The 26,464-nt window shown below is 36.4% G+C and overlaps 1 protein-coding gene across 7 annotated transcripts in view; it reads left to right on the top strand.

Annotated features, from left to right (window-relative positions):
• Window positions 1-26,464, top strand: part of ATRNL1 (attractin like 1) — an 802,849-nt gene that overhangs the window by 103,026 nt on the left and 673,359 nt on the right. For all 7 annotated transcript variants that reach the window (XM_061403577.1, XM_061403579.1, XM_061403580.1 and 4 more), the window contains exon 9: window positions 5,073-5,256. In XM_061403577.1, the coding sequence (XP_061259561.1) occupies window positions 5,073-5,256 (184 nt within the window). The remainder of the gene's footprint in view (window positions 1-5,072; window positions 5,257-26,464) is intronic.

The raw sequence follows: 26,464 nt of genomic DNA on the forward strand, positions 1-26,464 counted from the left end.
GGTGACTAAACCTTCAGAGATTCTGCAGGGGTATTTAGTAACTCACTTTGGTGTCAGACCTGTGTCATAGCTCTTACACTTTTAAATAAATTTTTAAAAAATATTTAATGAGTATTTGAGTGCAGATGATTGCAGCCATGAAATTAAAAGACGCTTACTCCTTGAAAGGAAAGTTATGACCAACCTAGAGAGCATATTCAAAAGCAGAGACATTACTTTGCCAACAAAGGAAACCATAGTCAAGGCTATGGTTTTTCCAGTAGTCATGTATGGATGTGAGAGTTGGACTGTGAAGAAAGCTGAGTGCCGAAGAAATGATGCTTTTGAACTATGGTGTTGGAGAAGACTCTTGAGAGTCCCTTGGACTGCAAGGAGATCCAACCAGTCCATTCTAAAGGAGATCAGTCCTGGGTGTTCTTTGGAAGGAATGATGCTAAAGCTGAAACTCCAGTACTTTGGCCACCTGATGCGAAGAGCTGACTCATTGGAAAAGACTCTGATGCTGGGAGGGATTGGGGGCAGGAGGAAAAGCGGATGACAGAGGATGAGATGGCTGGATGGCATCACTGACTCGATGGACGTGAGTCTCAGTGAACTCCGGGAGTTGGTGATGGACAGGGAGGCCTGGAGTGCTGCAGTTCATGGGGTTGCAAAGAGTCGGACACGACTGAGTGACTGAACTGAACTGAGTGCAATAGTGTATTTCATGATGAACTTGCCATTGCTAGTAGGGTGATATACTTTTTTCCATTTAAATTTTAATTTGAGAAAATTGTAAATTCACATACACTTGTAAGAAGGAACAGAGTGATCCTGTGTATCCTTTATGCAGTTTTCCTTGGTGGTAAACATCTTGCAAAAATATAGTACAGAATCACAACCTGGATATTGACATTGATACAATCCACTGATGTTCAGATTTCTCTAGTTTCATTAGAACTCCTTTGCATCTGCATGTATGTAGCGTGTGCAGATGTGTGTGTATATTTAGTTCTGGGCAGTTTTATTGCATATTGTCTCATGTCTGCACTGCACTGCACTGTCTGTCAACACAAGAATCCTTCACATTATCTTTTTTAGAACACACCTACTTCCCTTACGGTTCAGTGGTAAAGAAGCCTCTTGCAGCCCCGGAAATGTGGGTTTGATCCCATCCCTGAGTCGGGAGGATTCCCTGGAGAAGGAAATGGCAACCCACTCCAGTATTCTTGTCTGGAGAATCCCATGGACAGGGGAACCTGGCGGGCTACAGTCCTTGGGGTTGCAAAAGAGTGAGATACAACTGAGTGACTAAAGAACAACAACATTATCTCTCTAATACCTTGTTCCTTTCCCCTCCCATCCTAACCCTTGACAATCACTCATCTGTTCTTTATGTAATCTTACAATTTTAAGAGTGTCATAAGTGGATCATTTAAGGTAACTTCAGTATGTTAGTGCCTAAGTCTGCTATTTGATTATTTTTGTTTGTTTCCTGTTTCCTGTGCCTCTGTTTCTCTTCACTTGTTTCTCATGGGTTAACTTAACAAGTTTTAGAATTCAGTCTTGATTTATTTATAGTGTGTGTGAGTGTATTTCTCTGTGTACTTTTCTTAGAGAGTGCTCTGGGTATTAAAATATATGTAAGTGACTTGTCTGTTTACTGGTATCAACATTTTACCACATCAAGTGAAACGTGGAAACTTTGCTTTCATTTACATCCCTCACTTTCCCCACTTCTAAATATCATTGTCGTGAGTATCAGATGACATTATAGTTTTTGTTTCCTTCATCAGATATTACTTGTAAGCCGCAAAGAGGAGAGTTTATTGTGTGTAGTCACGAATCTGCTTTATTTGTTGTTCTTTCCTGATGTTATCATTTCATTCGTCTGAAGAATTTTCTTAAGCCATTCTTTAAGGAGAGGGCCACAGATTTCAAAGTGTTTTAGTTTAGTTTTTTAACTAAATTTTTTTTGGACTGTGTCACATGGCATGTATGATCTTAGTTCCCCGACCAGAAATTGAGCCCACACCACTTGCAGGGGAAACATTGAAGAGCTGAGTCTTAAGTACTCAGCTGCCAGGGAAGTCTGCATATTTATTATGTCTTATACGCAGTTTGGATGTTTTTAGCCACGATTTTTAAAAATAGCTCTTTCAGCTCCATTCTCTTTTTTCTCTTCTTGTGGGATTCCAGTGGTACAAATGTTGGACCAATTGTTATTGTCCCAAAGGTTTCTTAGACTGTTGATTTTTTTGTTTGTTTGTTTATTTTCCCTGGTGTTCAGATTGGGTAAATTTTACTGCTATATCCTCTAGTTTACTGATTCTGTCTGTCACCTCTACGATTGAGTCTGTCCAGTTAACTCAGATTTGTTACTGTATTTTCTTTTCTTCCTTCCTTTCCTCACTGCTTGCCTCCCTCCCTTCCTTCTCTCCTTCCTTTGTCTCCTCACCCTTTTTTTTGGCTGAGATTTGTTGTTTCAAGAGAACTTGTAGTTGCTTGTTGTATCATGGCTGCTTTAAAATTCTTGTTAGATAATTTCAACATCTCAGAGTTAGTGTCACTTGAATGGTCTGGTTCCCAACATGACAAGTGATTTTTTTTTATTAGTGTCTTGGACACTTTGGCTTTATATTGGGAGTCTTCGAATCTGTCTTAAATCTTCTAGTTTAGCAGGTTAGTCACTCTGTTTAGGTTTAGCATTAAGATCTTGTGGTGGGAGCTTCTTTTCCAATCTCAGGCCTTTGGGGAAAGTGGAACTCTTCCCCTGTCTGCTTAATGTAAGTGGTGTTTGGTGAATCCCTCTTGCTGGGCTCCTAGTGTCATCTGGGGTTATCCATGGGGGTTCCTCTTCAATTTGTGGAAGGAATAAGCCTATCTAAGTTGCTTTTTATTGCTGGGTTATGGGTTGAGAAAATGCTGGGCTGACTGGCCTTCTTTTGTTGGGTTGGAGGTAATGAGACATCCATCCTATAGTCTTGGAGGCCCTAAGAGTCAGCATTCCTCCTTACACCTTTCATATTTCTCCTGCAGTTTTCTTTGGGACTGTTTACTGGGTTTGTTAGTGGGAAGGAGAGGGAGAAATTAGTCTACACCAACTTTTAAACATTTGGTGTGTTAATTTTTTAAACTCTAAATTTCCTTAGTTGTAAAGAGAGGATAGCAATAGTAAACTTTCAAAGCTTTCATATTATCAGATAAACTAGTGAGATACTCCCTGAGACATAATATATACTCTGTAGATAATGGTGCTATAGCTGATTGCCAGGTTGCTTATTGCATTATTGTTTTTAAGAACAAACTGAAACACTAATGAGTCACTGTGTAGGATTATTTAAATAAGTTATCATCAATACAATAGAATTTAGCTAATGAAAGTGAAAGTAATAAATGGGATGTGAAAAGATGCCCCAGATGTTTTGTTAAGTGAAAATATAGTTGTAAAATCGCATGATTTTTTTGGTATAAATATTTATAGGTATCTATGTACATGTAAGTCATATATATTTGTCTTGTCTATTGTAATTAAATATTCAGAACTGTAGTTTCAAAATATTCTGAATGTAACAATTTGTGGAAAATACCTCTGGATAATGGGCTAGGGGAGAAGGTAACATGCACTGTTGCATTATATACCTCTTTATTGTCACAATATTTTTTGATAAGTAGTTTTATCTTTTATTAAAAAGAGAATGAATAAAAACATGAAAACCTTCAATTTGGCACTATATATATACACACAGATACATATATATAGCTTTAATAAGTAGTTGAAGAATGTTAAAAGAATGCCCATTAGTTACAAGAATACTCCGAAATTTCTTTAAATATGTTTAGTTTTCTCTGAGTAAAATTGGCTTTAACAAATCCTTCTGATACTTCTTTTATGACTTTATGATTGATGAAGTATATTCTTTATTACCTTAAAATTGTGTGAATGTGAAGAATTTTTAAGCATCACTTTTATTTTCTGTTCCTTGCTTTGAGTATTTCAATGAGCTGTCTAGAATGCCAAAGTTTAGGTGACAAAGTTAGAGGGAAGATGCAAGTGTGATTGGATATTTAAAGACTAATAACAGATTTCTGTATGGTTGCTCTTTATAATCTAAATTCCTTTAAGGCCAAAAGATATGTAGTTTTTCATTTGCATATTCTTAAAAGCATTTCTTGCATATGATTAGAACTTGTTTCAGTGAATTTGCTATAGAAATGAGAGTCCCTTCTAGATATATCAAGTAGAATGGGACTTAAAATAGGGAGTTAATTACAGTAGTACTAGAGACACCAAAGTGAGGGAATTAGTCAGAAATCTGGAGCTGCTGCATACCCGGGCTGGAACTTAGGACCATGTTTGTAGGTGAGCTGCTTACTGTAGATGCCGCTTCTGCCACTGAGCAAGTGTTGTGCCTGCTCCTGTTGCTGTCAAACCACCGCTGCCATTGCCCAGTAGCACCTACCTGTTCCTACTGCTAGAGAAGAAAGAAAGTAGAATGTCTTTCTTCCATTTGCCTTCTGTTCTCTCCCAAGTCCTTTCATTACTGGAAACTGATGGTAGCACAGCTGTCAAATAAGTCTTGGAAATTTAATTTTTAGGTTTTTATCAGTAATACAAAGGACTCTTAGAAGGGATAGTGAGACTCATAATCAAGAGATAAAAGACTAGCACAGTGCTAAAAATTGTTAAGACAGGAGTCTTATCTTTTTAGTCTTTGTAATGTCAGTGACTACCTCAGCCTGTAACATAATAACCTCTCACAAACTTTTATTAAATCTTTCTTTTTTCAGGGTTATTTACAGATACAGAAATATATGTGAGAATAAGGTTTAGTTTTTTCTTGCATATACAAAAAATTAGATATTTTCAATATTTCAAAGTTTAATTAAAATCTACAAAGAGGCCAGTTTTAATCACCTTTGGTCTTTAGCACCCGACATAGTAACTAGCACATATTTAATACTTTAAATTATTATTAGATATACTTTACTCATAAAATGTGGTATTAGAATGAACTCGTTGGTAGTTTGGTGGTATATTAGTTTTTTAAAAATACTATTTAAGTTCACATTTTATCTTCTTTCTCTTATAGCATCAAACACTTGGCTTGTTCCAGAAACTAAAGGAGCTATTGTTCAAGGGGGATATGGCCATACCAGTGTGTATGATGAAATAACAAAGTCCATTTATGTTCATGGAGGCTATAAAGCATTGCCAGGCAACAAATATGGATTGGTAGATGACCTTTATAAGTATGAAGTTAACCCAAAGACTTGGTGAGTAGATTGGGCTGAAGTATGATGGGAAAATTGGGCACTGTTCTATTTTATATTTGTATAATAGTGGTGTGTATTAAATATTTTCAAGGAGGTATTCTTGACTTTTTTCCCATCTTAATTTCGACTAATGATAGTCTGTTATGTAGCAGAGGCACTACATAATGCATTTTCTCTGTAGCCATCTTTACTGTAAATGACTGACTTTGCAGTGTTTTCCAGTCCTGTAGACAGTCTTGTTCTGTATAAATCACTCATAAGTGCTGATACTGTGTGCAGTTCAGAAGAGCAGTTTTCTTACCAATATATCTTTGAGTTTTGACATTATCTGTACTGGGATTTGTTCTTCTTTACACATATTTTATTGTCAGTTGTACATTTTGAAAGCATTTGTTCAGTTTCATCGTCTAATTTCCTGTGAAATACAAAGCTGTGACATTTAGGTAAATTTTCTTTTATTGTTGTTATAAATAATACTACAATGTACATCTTGAACCAGTCATTTTACATAAGCAAGAGTTTCCCTAGGGTGCATCTCTAGAAGTGAAATTGCTGTATCTGAGGATATTCACATCCTCAACTTTAGGACACATTTAGCAAGCCTAATTGCTTTTTGAGTCACTGTGATAACGTACCACTTCCTCCAGCAGGGTATAAGTGTTCTCGTTTCTTCTTAGTCCCACCAATACTTAATAATTATGAGGGTATTTTCCTTTTGCCAGTGCAATGGATGTGAATGGTATCCTACTGATATTTTAATGTGCATATCCTGATTGATATAGTGAATAAGCATATTTTTATGCGTTCATTTGCACTTGTGTTTTTTGTTTAGTGAATTGCTTATTCACAGCCATAATTTTTTCTTATGTTTAAAATGTTAATTTTTCATTTATTGATTTTTCTATGTATATGAGTTTTATTGACCAATATGCTATTTTTATTTAAAGTTTTTATTATATTTGAAAAATTTTCAGCAATTATTTCTTTTTAAAAGTTTTAGTTGAAGTATAATTGATTTACAGTGGTGTGTTAGTTTTAAGTGTACAGCAAAGTGAAGCATATATTCACTCTTTTTTTAGATTCTTTTTGTTGTACTCATTTTCTTTTCTAAGATCTGGAAAGAGACCAGTGTTTTGTTCTAAGATACTAAACATTCTTTTAAACTTACATGAAATTAACTATATGTTTAAATGAAATACAGTTTTCCACTGAATTGTGATTTGTTCTGCGCCCTTCACTTTCACACATATATTCTAATTTTTACTTTACTTGACAAAAAAAAAAGAAAGACAGAATTAAAGAAAATGAAGACTTTTCCTTTGAGTAGCTTTGCTAATTAATTTTTTTTTTTTTTTAGTTTAAATAAAATGCAGTATTATATTTTAGTAGATAGACTACTTTGCTGAACTTTTAGAAGATGTGTATTTGGAGAAATTATTTTTCAGTGGTGAAGTTAATCATTCTGGACTATAATTTCCACTTAGAAAAATTAGAAATTACCTCTTTTTAAGGCATGAGAGGACTATAAAGACAGTAAGAATATGTTGGTTAAGATTTAGGAGAGGTAAATGACAAAGGAGGTATGACTGGCATTTTGTACAACTGTTGTTCTTGAAACAATTGTGAGTCCTGAAAGCTTCCTGAGAAACTGAGCAGAACTTTTGTCAATCAATATGGAGGACCAAGTTGTATTTCTAGGTGTGCCAAGGAAGAGAGGTTTTTATTAATGATATAGTCTGGTCCCTGAAGTTCTAAACCTAAGAGTGAGGATAAGCTTATCTTTGAAACATCATGCTCTTTGATTGGATTGTGGTGATCTACCCATGGCCTAAATTGGTGACAGAGAAAAGTAAATCCTCTCTTGAGTAAAATAGTATCATACAGAGGCTCAAATTAGTTCATTTACAATATATGTTGCAAAACAAAAAATAGTAAGTCTTAGAAAAAGAAAAGCCGTGAAAAAAAACCCAGCCATTTGAAATATACCAATAGGATAATGGTGGTTTCATAAAGAAACTATAAAATAATTAGGATTTTATGATCAAGGAATTACAGGTAGGAAAATATTGACAGACAACTGGAAACTTATACTAACTTGATTACTAAATAATCAAGTAGAAATTATAGAATTGGAAAATTGATTATTAATAAATTCTAGTCAAGGCTATGGTTTTTCCTGTGGTCATGTATGGATGTGAGAGTTGGACTGTGAAGAAGGCTGAGCGCCGAAGAATTGATGCTTTTGAACTGTGGTGTTGGAGAAGACTCTTGAGAGTCCCTTGGACTGCAAGGAGATCCATCCAGTCTATTCTGAAGGAAATCAGCCCTGGGATTTCTTTGGAAGGAATGATGCTAAAGCTGAAACTCCAGTACTTTTTGCGAAGAGCTGATTCATTGGAAAAGACTCTGATGCTGGGAGGGATTGGGGGCAGGAGGAGAAGGGCACGACAGAGGGTGAGATGGCTGGATGGCATCACTGACTCGATGGACGTGAGTCTGAGTGAACTCCGGGAGTTGGTGATGGACACGGAGGCCTGGCGTGCTGCGATTCACGGGCTTACAGAGTCAGACATGACTGAACGACTGAACTGAACCGAACACAGGTTAGACATAGCTGAGGGGGAGGTTAGTGAAACAGAAGATGGATCATATTGAAATAAAGAAAGACAAAGAATGAAAAATAAAAGAGGGAAAGAAATGTGAGGGACATGTGGAAATATTGTAACATGCATGTGATTGAAGTCCAGAAGAGGATTGAGAAAATAATGTAGAGCACTATTTGAAGTCTCAAATGCCTGAGAATTTTTAAGACAAAAGATGTCCACCTACAAATTGTGTATGAGTATGGAGGGGTGAGTACAAAGAAACATACACTTAAAAATATCATTGCAAAATTGATGAAAACCCAAATAGAATGAGAAAAGCCACCAGAGGGGAAAAAGACATATTCTCTTTAAAGGAGCAACACTAAGACTGACAAATGATATTTTTTTAATTGGAAAAATGGAATCTAGAAGGCATGGTGTCTTCAAATAGCTGAAGGAAGATAATCATCTGTCCAAAATTACCCAGTGAAAAACCCTTAAAAAATGAAAGCAAAGAATAGACTTTTCAGAAAAACAAGAATTGAATTTGACAATAGCAGATCTGTAATACAGAAAATACTGAATAAATAAAGAAAATTCTATTGAAGTAGAAGAAAAATAATCCTGGATACTGGAGGGAATAGAGAAATGGAAAGGGTAAATCTAAGTGATTATTTATTGTAAAATAGTATAATGGTAATTATAAAAAAGCCCTCTATGTCCAACAAGTGAATAGAGGGAAAAATGAGAAGACTACTTCATGCATTTGGAAGAAAACAAGAAAGGAATGGAAAGGGAACAAAATAAAATTTTGTTCAGTCATTCAGTCATGTCCGACTTCACTTTCACTTTCATAATGGTAATAGAGGCTTAAATATATCAAAATTTAAACGATTGTTAATAGCAGCATATAACTCAGGAAGAAGGGTAAATGTTGTTCAGTATTTCTAAGGTCTTCATATTATATGGGAATTAATTAGAAAACTAATTTAAAGTGGACATAATTAGTTAAGGATTTATATTATAATCATTAGGTAACAAAAAAGCACTCTATGTCCAACAAGTGAAGAGAGGGAAGAATAAGAAGACTACTTAGTGCATTTGAAAGAAAACAAGAAAGGAATGGAAAGGGAACAAAATAAAATTGGGACAAATATAAAGGAAGATGGTTTAATTAACTCCAAATATGTCATCATTACACTAAAAGTGAAGAAGGAAATATTCCAGTTACACTAAATGTAAGAGACTAAATATTCCAATCAAAAGCTAAAGATTTTTAGACTGGGTATAAAAATTAAAGCCTAGCCATATGCTTCTTAGAAAATATACAAAAAGTATAAAGGTATTTAGAGCAATTGAAAGTAAAGGGTGGAAGAAAGATACATATTATGCAATCACGAAACAAAAGAATGTTGGTATAATTGTACTCAGTTCAGTTCAGTTCAGTCGCTCAGTCATGTTGGACTCTTTGCGACCCCATGAACCGCAGCACACCAGGCCTCCCTGTCCATCACCAACTCCTGAAGTCCACCCAGACCCATGTCCATCGAGTCGGTGATGCCATCCAACCATCTCATCCTCTGTCGTCCCCTTCTTCTCCTGCCCTCAATCCCTCCCAGCATCAGGGTCTTTTCAAGTGAGTCAGCTCTTCGCATCAGGTGGCCAAAGTATTGGAGTTTCAGCTTCAATATCAGTCCTTCCAATGAACACCCAGGACTGATCTCCTTTAGGATGGACTGGTTGGATCTCCTTGTTCCAAGGGACTCTCAAGAGTCTTCTCCAACACCACAGTTCAAAAGCATCAATTCTTCAGCACTCAGTCTTCACAGTCCAAGTCTCACATCCATACATGACCACGGGAAAAACCATAGCCTTGACTAGAAGGACCTTTGTTGGCAAAATAATGTCTCTGCTTTTTAATATGCTGTCTAGGTTGGTCATAACTTTCCTTCCAAGGAGTAAGCGTCTTTTAATTTCATGGCTGCAGTCACCATCTGCAGTGATTTTGGAGCCCTAAAAATAAAGTCTGACACTGTTTCCACTGTTTCCCTATCTGTTTCCCATGAAGTGATAGGACCAGATGCCATGATCTTTGTTTTCTGAATGTTGAGCTTTAAGCCAACTTTTTCACTCTCCTCTTTCACTTTCATCAAGAGGCTTTTTAGTTCTTCTTCACTTTCTGCCATAAGGGTGGTATCATCTGCATATCTGAGGTTATTGATATTTCTTCTGGCAGTCTTGATTCCAGCTTGTGCTTCCTCCAGCCCAGCGTTTCTCATGATGTACTCTGCATATAAGTTAAATAAGCATGGTGACAATATACAGCTTTGACGTACTCCTTTTCCTATTTGGAACCAGTCTGGTGTTCCATGTCCAGTTCTAACTGTTGCTTCCTGACTTGCATATAGGTTTCTCAAGAGGCGGGTCAGGTGGTCTGGTATTCCCATCTGTTTCAGAATTTTATTCTATCAGACCAATGAGAATTTAAGTCAGGCGTATGCCTGGAAAATATAATAATTCTGAATTTAAATGTACCTTATAACTCTATGGTAAGTAAAGCAAAACTGACAGAAGATGGGACAAATCATGGTATGATGTTTTAAACCCAGTTATTTTGGTAACTGTTAGTTCTTGAACACTAAAAGCCAGTAAAGATAGAAAAGATTTGAAAAGCTCAATTTATAATTTTGGAGTTTTTTTTACCAAAAAAACCCCAAATATGAGTGCATATTATCTTATGACTGCAGAATATATGTTGTTTTCAAGTACCCTGGGAACATTTTTCTAAAATTTACCTTATACTGGGTTTTAATGCAAGTCTAAAGAAATTTAAAAAGAATGAAATCATGCGAAGTAGTTAACCACAGTGAAATAAATAAAAAGTAACTAGAAAAGGATGTCTGTAATTAGTAAACTCCTTAAAATTGGTTAACTAAATTATGCAGAAAATTAGAAAACATTTGTACTGAATAATAGTACAAGATGATTATGATGCTGTTAAATAAAGACATTTATAACTTTAAATGCATTTATTAGAAAATATTTTAAACAGCCTGAAAATCAGTGGTCTAAGCTTAACCTCAAGAAGTCAGAATATAAGCAGGAGATTAATCTCAAAGAAAGAATAAGATGAATAAATGTAGAGTAAGACAATAGGAGATAGAGCACAAATTAGTGTGAAATAGAAAACAAACATGTAATAGAGATACAGCCATCAAAAATCAGCAAAGTTGGTTGTTTGTGGAGATAGATCCCCACCCAGATTTAGAAACAGAGATCACAGTTGGCCTTCTGTATGTGTGGGTTCAACCAATCATGGATTGACAATATTAAAAAGAAAGTTCAAAAAAGCAAACAGAACTTGAATTTGTCATGCACCAGCAGCTACTCGCCTAGCATTTACATTGTGTTTACAGCAGTTTACATAGCATTTACATTGTATTAGGTGTTATAAGTAATCTAGAAAGGACTTAGATTATACAGGAGGATGTGTATAGGTCGTATGCCATTTTATGTAAGGATCTTGAACATCTGTGGATTTTGGAATTGGCGAGGCTTCTGGAACCAATTTCCCACAGATACTGAGGGATGGCTGTGTACTCAAATAACCAATTTTCAGAATGAAAACGGACATTATGGACATTATAGACATTAAATGATAATAAATGAACATGATAAGCAACTGTATGAGAGTAACAGTTAATTTAAAAACATTAAATGGGCCATGTCAAATACCTAGAAAAATGAAACTTACTAGAATTGATGCATGAAGAGACAGAAAATTGGAATAATCTTATAACAAAGAAGTAGAGTCTATGCTTGAAATCCTCTTCCATTAAAGAAACAAACACAAAGCAAGGCAAAATAAAACCCCAAACTCTCCAGGCCCAGATAACTTTATTTGTGAATGTTCCCAGATATTTAAGAAGTATATAGAAATAACACCAGTCATTCACAAAGTTTCAGAGAACAGAAATAATTATTTTGCAGTTTTATGGAGTAGCAAAACTTTGAGACAAAAATATGAAAAAGATATTACAGTAAGGAGATTATAGTGTTATCTTTTTTCATTAAAATAAAAAAGCAGGTGAATCCAGCAATTTATGGAAAGAATAATACATTATTTGGATTCACTTTAAGAATAAAAGATTAAATAAAATTTCATGAAAGAATAATTAACACATTAAAAAAATAAAGAAATAAAGGCATATATTTTTCTCAAACAATACATAGGATGTTTATAAAAAATTTAACTTATATTCATGAAGAACCTCTAATGCAGTAGGAATAGAAGTAAACTATTCATGTAATAAAAGAAAAACTTTATTGCAAACATTAGAGTGTATTGTTGAAAATTTTCCCTTTAGAGTTAGGAATGAACAAGAGTGGTTACTATCACTGTTTCTATTCACTATTGTATTGGAATATCCAGACAGTGCAATAATACAATTAAAGTAAAAGGAAATAACAAAGTATAAAAGATACATAGGTAATAGTTTGCTTGACATAAGGTCAATATAAAGAAAATATAATTCTATATACCAAGAACAATTGGAAAATGATAATTTAAAATTAATATAAGATTAGGATGTCAAAAATGTGAGAAGTAAATGTCATGACATATATGCAGGATCTTTACATAGAAAACTCAAAAACCTTGTGAGAAATTGAAGGCCTAGATAAATGGAAGATACAGGGTTGGCCAAAAGGTTCATTTGGGCTTTTCCATAAGATCCTACAGAAAAACCCCAGTGAACTTTTTGGTCAACCCAATGTATTATGATAATTAATTGAAATACTCAGTATTGTAGAGATATCTATTCTGTCCTAATTGATCTTTAGATTTAATGTAATCCCAAAACACAATTGCAGAAAGTATTTTCTTTTAGAAGTTGACATGCCTATTTTAAAATTTATATGAAAATTCAAAGGATCAATCATAGCTAAAACTAGCTTTTAGAAGAACAAAGCTGAAAGTCTTCTCTTCTAGATCTCATGAATGTGAGGCTACAGTAATTAAGTATTGCTGCAAAGATAGGGACATAAACCATTATAGCAAATAGGAACTCCCCAGATAGACTTACACATTTATCAGAACTTTATAACATGGGGCTTTCCTGATGGCTCAGTGGGTAAAGAATCTTCCTGCAATGCAGAAGATACTGGAGGCGTGGGTTCAATCCCTGGGTTGGGAAGATCCCCTGGAGGAGGAAACAGTGACCCACTCCAGTATTCTTGCCTGAAAAATCCCATAGACAGAAGGGCTTGGAGGGTCGCAAAGAGTCGAACACGACTAAGCGACTAAGTACGGACACAGTTGGCACTAGAGAGTTGTTTTTTCAATAAATGATTCTGGGTCAGTGGTTATACAATTGAAATAAATGAATCCAGGGCCCTGTTTTACATCTCATACACAAAAATTAGTTTCAGATCAATGTAAATCTAGGTGTAGAGTACAAAATAATAAATATTGTAGACGATAACAGATAAATGTCTTTGTTTTTATTGGTGAAGAAAGACTTTAAAAATAGAATTTAAACAGTATTCTCAATAAAGGAAAAATGATAAACTGAACTATATACATGTAAAAATATCACTAAGAAACTGAAAAGGCAAACTGCAGTGTAGGAGGGACTGGCAATACATAAAGTCAACAAAGGTCACTTTTCCTGAATATATAGAGAAGTACTACAAATCAGCAAGAAAATGTCAGACAACTCAGTAGAAAATGGGGAAGCAACTTGAACAAAAATATATCCAAACGACAAAAACACATACTAAAAACTGCTCAACCTCAATTACCACAAGGTAATTTAAAATAACACTCAGATATCACTACACATCCACCTGAATGGTTAAAATTTATAAGGTGGTTTATCCAAGTGTGTATAAGCTGGTAGAAGCATTCTGAAAAACCTGTTGACAGTTTCTGCTAAATTTGAATACATTCATACACATATGTAATCTATGTATCCTATGAAATAGTTTTATAGCTATATATTCAACAAATGTATTATATATGCAAATATAGTATACAAATATACTATATACAAATATATATTAAATATTGTGGGCTTCCCTGGTAGCTCAGAGGGTATAGAATCTGCCTGCAATGTGGGAGACCTGGGTTCGATCCCTGGGTTGGAAAGATCCCCTTGGAGAAGGAAACGGCTACCCACTCCAGTATTCCGGCCTGGAGAATTCCATGGACAGAGGAGAGTGGCAGGCTATAGTCCACGGGGTTGCAAACAGCTGGACACAACTGAGTGACCCTCACTTTTTCATAAATACAGTACATGTAAATATAAATATAGTATACAAATACACTGTATTTCAGACACTCATTATGCAGAGAGATTGTCAAGGATAAGCACACCAATGGCACGTTCATCAGTATTTTGTAGAATACTGCTAACTAATAACATATTTGTGAAATTGTCTTGTGTCACTTTTCCAAAACCTCTGACAGTTACATTTTTAGAGAAATCACAAAATCTTGATAGTTCAGTAAAGTAGCTTTAAATTGTTCAGCCGCTCAGTTGTGTCTGACTCTGTGTGGCCCTATGGACTGCAGCCCGCCAAGCTTCCCTGTCCATCACTGTCTCCCAGAGTTTTCTCAAACTCATGTCCATTGAGTCAGCTTTGAATACTCTAATGTAAAAATAACTCTCATTATATCAAATTTAAGAAGCTATAGGAAATCATTTCATGGAACCAGATTAACATCATTATGAAAACATATTTCAAGTATATGTGATTTCAGAGATTTTTTTGAGATTTTAATATAGTACCACAAAAGCATTATCTAAAACATCCTGTATTTGTAGAAATTCTCATTTCTCAAAAATGATTCCTTTTGTATTTTAGGATGTTTTATTTATTGCTATTATCCTTTGCTAAGAGACTTTAAATTTGCTGTAATGATTTTTGGTACCAGGGCCATTAGGGTCTCCATTTCTTAGCCTCGTTAAATGAGATGTCTCATAATGTTTTTTGCATGTACGTGTTTGTAGAGCTTGTAGCAGGAGCTCACATCTTCATTTTTCTTCTGTGTCAAGGCTTTTATGTAACAGAGACCTCAGACTTTTTTATCCTATTGTTGAAGTTGTTTTCTCTATTATTGTGTTCCTTTAAAACGCAATAACAAAAGCACAGTATGTTTTAACACATAAGATACATACAAAACATTATCATTTACAACTTACAGCTGTAATTATAAATTTGATATTTTTTTCCATTTTTTCAACTTAAAAAAAGATTTCAACTATACTTAGAAATACTAAAAAAGTAGTGTGTCTTATGTTTCCTCATGATTATATTCAGAGTTTGCATTTTGGTAGAACAGTAAAATGTGTTCTTCTATGACTATTTTTTTGGAAAAAAGAAATCTTGTTACATAAAATTCTCCATTTTAACCATTTAAAGTTTACAATTCAGTGGTTTTTGTTTATTGATAACGTTATGCTGCCATCACTAATCTCAGAATATTTCCTTCTCCCTTAAAAGAACTCCTGTTCTTTCCTCTACCCTTTCCCTCCATCCCTTGGAAACCACTAATCTACTTTCTGTCTCTGTAGTTTTACCTATTCTCAGTATTTCATGTCAATGAAATGTACAGTATGTGACCTTTTGCATCTGGCTTCTTTCACTTAGGATAATTTTTTCAGGATTCGTCTATGCTGTAGTATGTTTCTGCACTTGATTCTTTGTAATGGCTGGGTAATATTATTCCATTGTACGAATATACCACGTATTGTTAATGCACTCATCAGTTGATGGACAGTTGTTGGGTTGCTTTTTCTTTGGGCTATTGTGAGTGAGGCTGCTGTGAACCTTCTGTAGAGTTTAACTTTATATTTTGGTTAAAGTAATGGTTAAAGTGTTTTCAGGTTTCTCCTCTGTAAAGATACAATTTTTCTTTTTAAAATAATAACCTTGTGGGGGATACTTTTAGCTTATGTAAACACAGTTTCTCATTATATTTTTTCAAAAAATTATTTTTAACTGGAAGATAATTGCTTTACAATATTGTATTGATTTCTGCCATACATCACATGAATCAGCCATAGGTAGATGTATGTCCCCACTCTCTTGCACCTCCCTCCCACTTCCCACTCCATTGTCCTCCTCTAGGTAGCCCCTGTTTGAGTTCCCTGAGTCATACAGCAAACTCCCATTGGCTATCTATTTTACGTGTGGTAATTGCATATGTTTCCATGCGACTCTCTCCATTCATCCCACTTTCTCTCTCCCTCATCTCCCCCGGTCATATCCGTAAGTCTCTTTTCCCTGTCTGCATCTCCAGTGCTGCCCTGCAGATAGGTTCATCAGCAGCACTTTCTAGATTCCATATATTTTATACTAGTTTTAGCATCCATTAATAATTCTTGTGAGAAACAGTTATTACTATGATGATTACCATATGGTGGTATGCTAATGTTTTTCTGTATAAATATCCCAAGTTGTATGTTCACTTATATCAGTATGAAAGGATAGATTTTTATTTTATTCAATGTTTTATAATCTATTACTATTCCTTCTTTTGGTGCCCAAAGTGTCCCAGATTTGGCCTCTGTGAACTATTTCAGTAAGTGTTCCGTATTCTTTAGACACGTCCCCAATCACTCTTGTGCCTTTCTATACTTGTTGGCACAGGCATAAAATAAATTTTTTTTACATCTTATAGTTTCCCTGCTTGAGTAAGTCATTTATGTCTTCAAGGAACCTTGATTGCATCTAGTGTATGGTTGGTTGGTGGTGGTTTAGTCGCTAAGTCGTGTCCGACTCTTTTAAGACCCCGTGGACTGTAGCCTGCCAGCCTCTTCTGTCCATAGGGATTCTATAGGCAAGAATACTGGAGTGGGTTGCCAGTTCCTTCTCCAGGGGCTTCCCGACCCAGGAATCAAACCCAGGTCTCCTGCATTGCAGGCAGATTCTTTACCAACTGAGCTATGAGGGAAACTAGTATATAATTGTATTTAAAAACAAGATTAGGGGACTGGGTATGTTTATTACTTTTTTGATGTGTTTATCAGTTCAGCTCAGTCGCTCAGTTGTGTCCAACTCCTTGTGACCCCATGAACCGCAGCACCTCAGGCCTCCCTGTCCATCACCAACTCCCGGAGTTTACACAAACTCATGTCCATTGAGTCAGTGATGCCCTCTAAGCTTCTCCTCTGTCGTCCCCTTCTCCTCCTGCCTTCAATCTTTCCCAACATCAGGGTCTTTTCAAATGAGTGAGCTTTTTGCATCAGGTGGCCAAAATATTGGAGTTTCAGCTTCAACATCAGTCCTTCCAATGAACACCTAGGACTGATTTCCTTTAGGATGGACTGGTTGGATCTCCTTGAAGTCCAAGGGACTCTCAAGAGTCTTCTCCAATACCACAGTACAAAAGCATCAGTTCTTCGGTGCTCAGCTTTCTTCACAGTCCAACTCTCATATCCATACATGACCACAGGAAAAACCATAGCCTAGACTAGACAGACCTTTGTTGGTAAAGTATGTCTCTGCTTTTTAATATGCTATCTAGGTTGGTCATAACTTTCCTTCCAAGGAGTAAGCGCCTTTTTAATTTCATGGCTGCAATCACCATCTGTGGTGATTTTGGAGCCCCCCAAAATAAAGTCAGCCACTGTTTCCCCATCTATTTGCCCTAAAGTGATGGGACCAGATGCCATGATCTTCATTTTCTGAATGCTGATCTTTAAGCCAACTTTTTCACTCTCCTCTTTCACTTTCATCAAGAGGCTCTTTAGTTCTTCTTCACTTTCTGCCATAAGGGTGGTGTCATCTGCATATCTGAGGTTATTGATATTTCTCCTGGCAATCTTGATTCCAGCTTGTGCTTCCTCCAGCCCAGCGTTTCTCATGTTGTACTCTGCATATAAGTTAAATAAGCAGGGTGGCAATATACAGCCCTGACATACTCCTTTTCCTATTTGGAACCAGTCTGGTGTTCCATGTCCAGTTCTAACTGTTGCTTCCTGACCTGCATACATGTTTCTCAAAAGGTGGGTCAGGTGGTCTGGTATTCCGATCTCTTTCAGAATTTTCCATAGTTTATTGTGATCCACACAGTCAAAGGCTTTGGCATAGTCAATAAAGCAGATGTTTTTCTGGAACTCTCTTGCTTTTTCCATGATCCAGTGGATGTTGGCAATTTGATCTCTGGTTCCTCTGCCTTTCCTAAAACCAGCTTGAGCAGCTGGAAGTTCATGGTTCACATATTGCTGAAGCCTGGCTTGGAGAATTTTAAGCATGACTTTACTATCATGTGAGATGAGTGCAATTGTGCAGTAGTTTGAGCATTCTTTGGCATTGCCTTTCTTTGGGATTGGAATGAAAACTGACCTTTTCCAGTCCTGTGGCCACTGCTGAGTTTTCCAACTTTGCTGACATATTGAGTGCAGCACTTTCACAGCATCATCTTTCAGGATCTGGAATAGCTCAACTGGAATTCCATCACCTCCAGTAGCTTTGTTCCTAGTTATACTTCCTAAGGCCCATTTGACTTCACATTCCAGGATGTCTGGCTCTAGGTGAGTGATCACACCATCATGATTAACTGGGTCGTGAAGATCTTTTTTGTATAGTTCTTCTGTGTATTCTTGCCACCTCTTCTTACTATCTTCTGCTTCTGTTAGGTCCACACCATTTCTGTCCTTCATTGAGCCCATCTTTGCATGAAATGTTCCCTTGGTATCTCTAATTTTCTTGAAGAGATCTCTAGTATTGTTTATAGATCCTGTCAGAAGATAGAGCCAGGAGATTTACAAACATACATCTGTATCTATTTATAGAAATTGGTGTATATCTTTATTACTGTATATCTGTCTAAGCTGCATGATAATGTAATACAACATTATAGGATTTATTTTAGACTTCCTCTCCTTCATGCTGGTAAATCCCAAATCCCTTTTGAAAGTGAGAAATCCAGATCCCATTTTACAATTCATGTATTTTTTAATAAGTATCTGCTTATATAAACCAACTGGAGGTTGGTTTATATATTGTAGTAAAGGTATCATATCTGGAAAAGCAGCTGTAATTTTTATCACTATCACTTTATTTTCTTGTTGTCTTTTGATTAGTAGGCTTTATTTTTTAGAACAGTTTTAGGTTTAAAGAAAAATTAGCAAAAGGTAGGGAGCAAGCAAGCATGCCCAAATACCTGCATATGTTCCCCATCCCCAGTCTATTATTAACATTTTGCATTAGTCTGGTACATTCGTTACAATTGATGTCAATATTGATCCACTGTTACTAACTAAAGTCCATAGTTTACATCAGGATTTACTTTCGTGTTGTAGGTCCGGTGGGTTTACACCGTGTATAATGACCTGTTCCACTGCACTGTATCATACAGAATAGTTTCAGTTGCCCTTGAAATCATGTGCTCACCTCCTGCTCTCCCTGCCCAGCCCCTGGCAACTGTTGATATTTTTGCTGTCTCCATTGCTTTGCCTTTTCCAGAATGATATATAGTTGGAATCATACAGTATATATCCTTTTTTAGATTGGCTTCTTTCTCTTGGCAATATGTTTTTATGGTTCCTTGAAGTCTCTTCATGGCTTAATAGCCTATTTTATCACTGAATAATATTCTGTTGTATGGATGTGGTACAGTTGTTTATCCATTCACCCACTGAAGGACATCTTGGTTATTTCCAAGTTTTGACAATTATTAATAAAGCTGCTATAAACTTTTTTTGCATCAATATAAATTTTCAACCAATGATAACAGTTTTTGGATTGTGTGGTAAGTGTGTTTAGTTTTTTATGATTATGTTTAGTGCTATAAGAGTGATTATACAATTTTTCATTCCTACCAGCAATAAATGTTGCTCTGCATCCTTGCTAGTTTTTGGTGTTAATGTTTTGAATTTTAGCCATTCTAATAGGTAGTGGTGAGTCATTATTTTAATTTGTAATTCCCTAATGCCCTATGATGATGCTGTGAAAGTGCTGCACTCAATATGCCAGCAAATTTGGAAGACTCAGCAGTGGCCACAGGACTGGAAAAGGTCAGTTTTCATTCCAATCCCAAAGAAAGGCAATGCCAAAGAATGCTCAAACTACCACACAATTGCACTCATCTCACACGATAGTAAAGTCATGCTCAAAATTCTCCAGGCCAGGCTTCAGCAATATGTGAACTGTGAACTTCCAGCTGTTCAAGCTGGTTTTAGAAAATGCAGAGGAACCAGAGATCAAATTGCCAACATCCACTGGATCATGGAAAAAGCAAGAGAGTTCCAGAAAAACATCTATTTCTGCTATATTGACTATGCCAAAGCCTTTGACTATGTGGATCACAATAAACTCTGGAAAATTCTAAAAGAGATAGGAATACCAGACCACCTGACCTGCCTCTTGAGAAACCTGTATGCAGGTCAGGAAGCAACAGTTAGAACTGGACGTGGAACAACAGACTGGTTCCAGATAGGAAAAGGGAGTATGTCAAGGCTGTATATTGTCACCCTGCTTATTTAACTTCTATGCAGAGTACATCATGAGATGTACTGGGCTGGAAGAAGCACAAGCTGGAATCAAGATTGCCAGGAGAAATATCAATAACCTCAGATATGCAGATGATACCACCCTTATGGCATAAAGTGAAAAAGAACTAAAGAGCCTCTTGATGAAAGTGAAAGAGGAGAGTGAAAAAGTTGACTTAAAGCTCAACATTCAGAAAACTAAGATCATGGCTCTGATCCCATCACTTTAGGGCAAATAGATGGGGAAACAGTGGCTGACTTTATTTGGGGGGGCTCCAAAATCACTGCAATGGTGATTGCAGCCATGAAATTAAAAGACGCTTACTCCTTGGAAGGAAAGTTATGACCAACCTAGAGAGCATATTCAAAAGCAGAGATATTACTTTGCCAGCAAAGGTCCGTCTAGCCAAGGCTATGGTTTTTCCTGTGGTCATGTATGGATGTGAGAGTTGGACTGTGAAGAAAGCTGAGCACTGAAGAATTGATGCGTTTGAACTGTGGTATTGGAGAAGACTCTTGAGAGTCCCTTGGACTGCAAGGAGATCTAACCAGTCCATCCTAAAGGAGACCAGTCCTTGGTGTTCATTGGAAGGACAATGCTGAGGCTGAAACTCCAATACTTTGGCCACCTCATGCAAAGAGTTGACTCATTGGAAAAGACCCTGATTTGGGGAGGGATTGGGGGCAGGAGGAGAAGGGGACGACAGAGGATGAGATGGCTGGATGGCATCACAGACTCGATGCACATGAGTTTGAGTAAACTCTGGGAGTTGGTGATGGACAGGGAGGCCTGGAGTGCTGCGATTCATGGGATCGCAAAGAGTTGGACACGACTGCGTGACTGTACTGAACTGAACTGAATGTCCTATGATGTTGAAGATTTATTCATATACTTATTTTGCCACCTTTATGTCTTCTTTGAAAGGCTGTATTTTCAGATATTCTGCCAACTTTTAATTGCGTTATATTCTAATTGTCGAGTTTTAAGAGTTGTTTGTATGTTTTGGATTCAAGTACTTTATCAGATATTTATTGGGAATAATTTCTCCAAGTTTGGCGTACTGTTTCATTCTCTGAATGATGTCTTTCAGAGAACTTAAGTTTTTAATTGTAATGAAGTTGAACTTAGCATTTTTCTTTTATAAATTGTCCTTTTGTTGCTGTATCTAAAGAGTCATGAATCTCATGGCCACCCTGGGGTTGTCCTGTGTTATCTTCACGGAGTTTTGTAGTTTTGTATTTTACATTGAGTCTTATGATTCATACTGTGTTAATTTTTGTAAAAGGTAAAAGATCTGTCAATTTTATTTTCTTTTTTTTGCATTTGGATGTCCTGTTGTTTCAGCACCATTTTTTGAAATGACTGTCTCTCTCTGTTGAGTTGTTTTTGTTAGAAGCCGGTTGACTATATGTGGGTCTATTTCTGGGCTCACTGTTCTGTTCCATTGATCTGTGTGTCTGTTCTTCCCCTAGTACCATGCTGTTTTGGTTGTTGTATCTCTATGGTAAGTTTTGAAGTCAAGTAATGTCAGTTTTCTGAGTTTGTTCTTCTCCCACAATATTGTGTTGACTATTCCTCCTAGAATTTTGACTGGGATTGCAGTGAATATATAGACTAGACTGGGAGCAGCGATGTCTTGATAATAGTAAATCTTCCTGTCCATATATATGGACTATCCCTTTATTTACTTCTTTGATTTCTTTGATCAGAGTTTTGTAATTTTCCTAATGTAGATCTTATCCACATTTTATTGGATTTATACCTGTTTCAATTCGTGTGGGTGCTATGTAAATGGTGTTGTGTCTTTATTTCAAGTATCTATTGTTTATTGTTGGTATGTAAGAAAGCAATTGACTTTCATATATTAACCTTGTATCCTGAAACTATAATCACTTATTAGTTCCAGGAGTTTTAAAATTGTTATTGTTGTTGATTGTTCGGTTTTTTGTACATAGATGATCGTGTTATGTGTGAAAAGACAGTTTTACTTATTCCTTCCCATTTTGTATATCTTTTATCCCCCTCCTCCTCTTTTTTGGCTTATTGCAGTAATTAGAGCTTCCAGTAAAATGTTGAATAGGAGTGGTACAGAATATATCTTGTCTTTTTCTTTTTCTTAGAAGGAAAGCATATGTTTTCTTGCCATTAAGCATAAATTTTGGATAATTTTTTTTTTTATCAAGGTGAGGAAATGCCCCTCTATTCCTAGAGTTATTATTCTTAGAGTTGTTAGAGTACTTTATATGTTCTAAATATAAATTCTTTATCAGATACATGACCTATAAATATTTTCTTCCATGCTGTGTGTTAGTTTTCATGTTATTTTTAGTGTCCTTTGAAGCTCAAGATTTTTTAATTTTTAAGACTCTTTTATCTGTTATACATTTTGTCACACCTGTGGTGTCATATTAAGCATCCTTTGCCTAATGCAAGGCAAGGAATGTTTGTTTCTACAGTTTCTTCTACAAGTTTTATCCCTTGTAGCTCTTAAATTTAGGCATTTTATTCACTTTTAGTTAATTTTTGTATATATTGTAAGGGAAGAGTTCAGTTTCTTTCTTTTGGATATCCAGTGGCCCTAACACCATTTATTGAAAAGAGTATTCTTTCCTTTCTTTGAATTGGCTATTTTGGGCCCTTGAATTTCCACATGAATCATAGGATTGTTTTTATTGTTCAGTTGCTAAGTGTGATCTCAGGACTGAAGGCTCCTCTACCCTTCACTATCTCCCGGAGTTTGCTCAAATTAGTGTCCATCAAGTCGGTGATGCCATCCAACCATCTCATCCTCTGTCACCCTCTTCTCCTGTCCTCAATCTTTCCTAGCATCAGGGTCTTTTCCAATGAATCCGCTCTTTGTATCATGTGGGCAAACTATTGGAGCTTCAGCTTCAGCAGTCTTTCCAGTGAATATTCAGGATTGCTTTCCTTTAGGATAAACTGGTGTGATTGCCTTGCAGTCCAAGAGTCTCTCAAGAGTCTTTTCCAGCATCACAATTCAAAAGAAAAAATTCTTTGGTGCATAGCCTTCTTTATGGTCCAGCTTTCACATCTGTATGTGGCTACTGGAAAAACTGTAGCTTTGATTGTACGGACCTTTGTTGGCAAAGCGATGGTTCTGCTTCTGACTATGCTGTATTTGTCATAGCTTTACTTACAAAGAGTTTGTCAGTTAAAAAACATCCAATTGGGATTTTATAGAGTAAGTTGAATCTGTAGATCAGTTTGGAGAGTATGACCATCTTAACAATATTTTGTTTTCCAATCTAGGTAAAAATATATCTTTTCATTTTTTAGGCTGTCTTTAATTTCTCTCCTCAATATTTTCTTGTCTTCCTGGTATAAATTTTATGTGTTTCATTAAATTTATTTCTAAGTGTTTTATTGTTTTCGATCCTGTTGAAAATTGTTTTATTATTTTTATCTTAATATTTTTCATTTCTTGTAATAGAAGGACAGTTTATTTTTTGCACATTGTTCTTTTAGCCTCCAAACTTGCTGAACTGATTTATTAGCTATAGCAATTTTTTGTAGGTTTATTTGAATTTCTATGTAAGATCATGTCATTTACCAGTAGAGTTTTACTTCTTCCTTTCCCATCTAGAAGCATTTTATTTTCTTGCCCATTTTCCTTTCTATAATCTCAGATACAAAGTTGAATAGAAGTGACAAGAGTAAAAATCCCCTGCTTATTCCTGATCTTAGAGGGAGAACATTTTGTCTTTGACCTTTAAGTATGACGTTGCTGCTGCTGCTAAGTTGCTTCAGTCGTGTCCGACTCTGTGCGACCCCACAGATGGCCTCCTACCAGGCTCCCCGTCCCTGGGATTCTCCAGGCAAGAACACTGGAGTGGGTTGCCATTTCCTTCTCCAATGCATGAAAGTGAAAAGGGAAAGTGAAGTTGCTCAGTCGTGTCCAACTCTTAGCGACCCCATGGACTACAGCCTACCAGGCTCCTCCGTCCATGGGATTTTCCAGGCAAGAGTACTGGAGTGGGGTGCCATTGCCTTCTCCGAAGTATGATGTTAGCTATGATGTTAGCTGTGTGTTTTGTTTGTTAGTTTTGTAGATATCCTTTGTATTTGGCTGCTGTAACAAATTACCACAAACTATATAGCTTAAAACAATGAAAAGATATTCTGTTACAGGTCTGGAGGCCAGGAATGCAAAATCAAAGTGTAACCATGGCCATGCCTCTTCCAGAAGTACAGGGAAAAGACCTTTCTTTGCCTCTTCTAGCTTGGCCTGTTAGTGTTCCTGGAGTTGTGCTTGAACCACTCCAGTTGCTGCCATAGTTACATTCTGGTTTTTGTTCTTGTTCAGTTGCCCAGTTGTGTCCGACTTTGTGACTCCGTGGACTGCAGCTTGCCAAGCCTCCCTGTCCCTCACCATCTCCCAAAGTTTGCCCAAGTTCATGTCCATTGCATGGGTGATGCCATCCACCCATCTCATCCTTTGATGCCCCCTTCTCCTGCCCTCAATCTTTCCCAACTTCAGGGACTTTTCCAATGAGTCTACTGTTTGCTTCACATGACCAAAATACTGGAGTTTCAGCTTCAGCATCAGTCTTTCCAATGAGTATTCAGGGTTGATTTCCCTTGAGACTGACTGGTTTGATCTCCTTGCTGTCCAAGGGACGTTCAAGAGTCTTCTCCAGCACCACAGTTTGAAGGTATCAATTCTTTGGCATTCTGCCTTCTTTATGGTCCAGCTCTCACAGCCATACATGACCACAGGGAATACCATAGCCTTGACTATAGGGACCTTTGTTGACAGAGTAATGTTTCTGCTTTTCACCACACTGTCCAGGTTTGTCATAATAGCTTCCTGCCAAGAAGTAATTGTCTTCTGATTTCATGGCTGCAGTCAACATTTGTAGTGATCTTAGATTCCAAGAAGAGGAAATCTGTCACTACTTCTACCTTTTCCCCCTCTGTTTGCCATGAAGTAATGGGACCAGATGCCATGATCTTTGTTTTTTAAATATTTAGTATTAGGCCGGTTACCTTACCTCCTCCTCTTTGCTGTGTGTCTCTTAAATGGACCCTTGTCATTGGCTTAAGTCCACTGGATAAACTGTGATGAGTTCCTCATCTTTAAATCCTTAATTTAATTGTATCTGAAAAAAATACTTTTTCCAAATAGGGTAACATTCCCAGGTTCTGGAGATTAGGACACAGATGCATCTCTTGGGGTGGGCACCATTCAGCCTTACCAGGTTGAGGAATTTACCTTCTGTCTCTCTCTTGTTGGCTGTTCTTTTTTTATCAGGAAAGGGTGTTGGAATTTTTCAAGGCTTTTGCTGTATCTATTGGATATATATACACACACACACAGAAGTGGGATTGCTTGATCATATGCAGCTCTTGGTAGTTCAGTTTTTATTTTTATTTTTTTCAGGAATGCCCATACTGTTTTCCAAATTGACTAAACCAGTTTCCATTCCCATCAGTAGTACTTCTATATCTTTTCTTCACATCCTTGCCAACACTTAGCTTTTCAAACTTGTTCATTATTTTAAATTAAAATATAATCGACATATAACATTATATTAATCTTAGGTGTACAGCTTAGTGAATTGATACATGTTTGTGTTGTAAAATGATTACAACAGTAAGTTTAGTTAACTTATACATATAGTTATGAATTATTTTTTCTTGTGATGAGAACTTTTAAATTCTTAGCAACTTTCACATATAATGCAGTATTGTTAGCTATAATCACCATACTGAATATTATATTATCAGGGCTTACTTGTCATATAACTAGAAACTTATGCCTCTTGACCACCTTTACTCATTTCACGCACGTTTTACCTCCTGCCTTTTGTGTCCACCAATCTAGCCTCCATATCTATAAGTTCATTAAAAGATTTTTTTAGATTCTACATATGAGTGAGATCATAATGTATTTGCCTTTCTCTGACTTATTTCCCTTAGTGTAACGCCCTCAAGGTCCATCTGTGTTGTTGGAAATGGCAAGATTTCCTTTTTTGTGGCTGAATAATATTTCTCTAGCTTTTTCTAGTCAACAGTTGATGGGCACTCAGGTGGTTTCCACGCCTTAGTTATTATAAATAATGCTGCAATGAATATGGGGGTGCAGACATCTTTTTGAAATA

The sequence above is a fragment of the Bos javanicus genome, chromosome 26 (assembly GCF_032452875.1).
Source record: "Bos javanicus breed banteng chromosome 26, ARS-OSU_banteng_1.0, whole genome shotgun sequence".
NCBI classification, from domain to species: domain Eukaryota; kingdom Metazoa; phylum Chordata; class Mammalia; order Artiodactyla; family Bovidae; genus Bos; species Bos javanicus.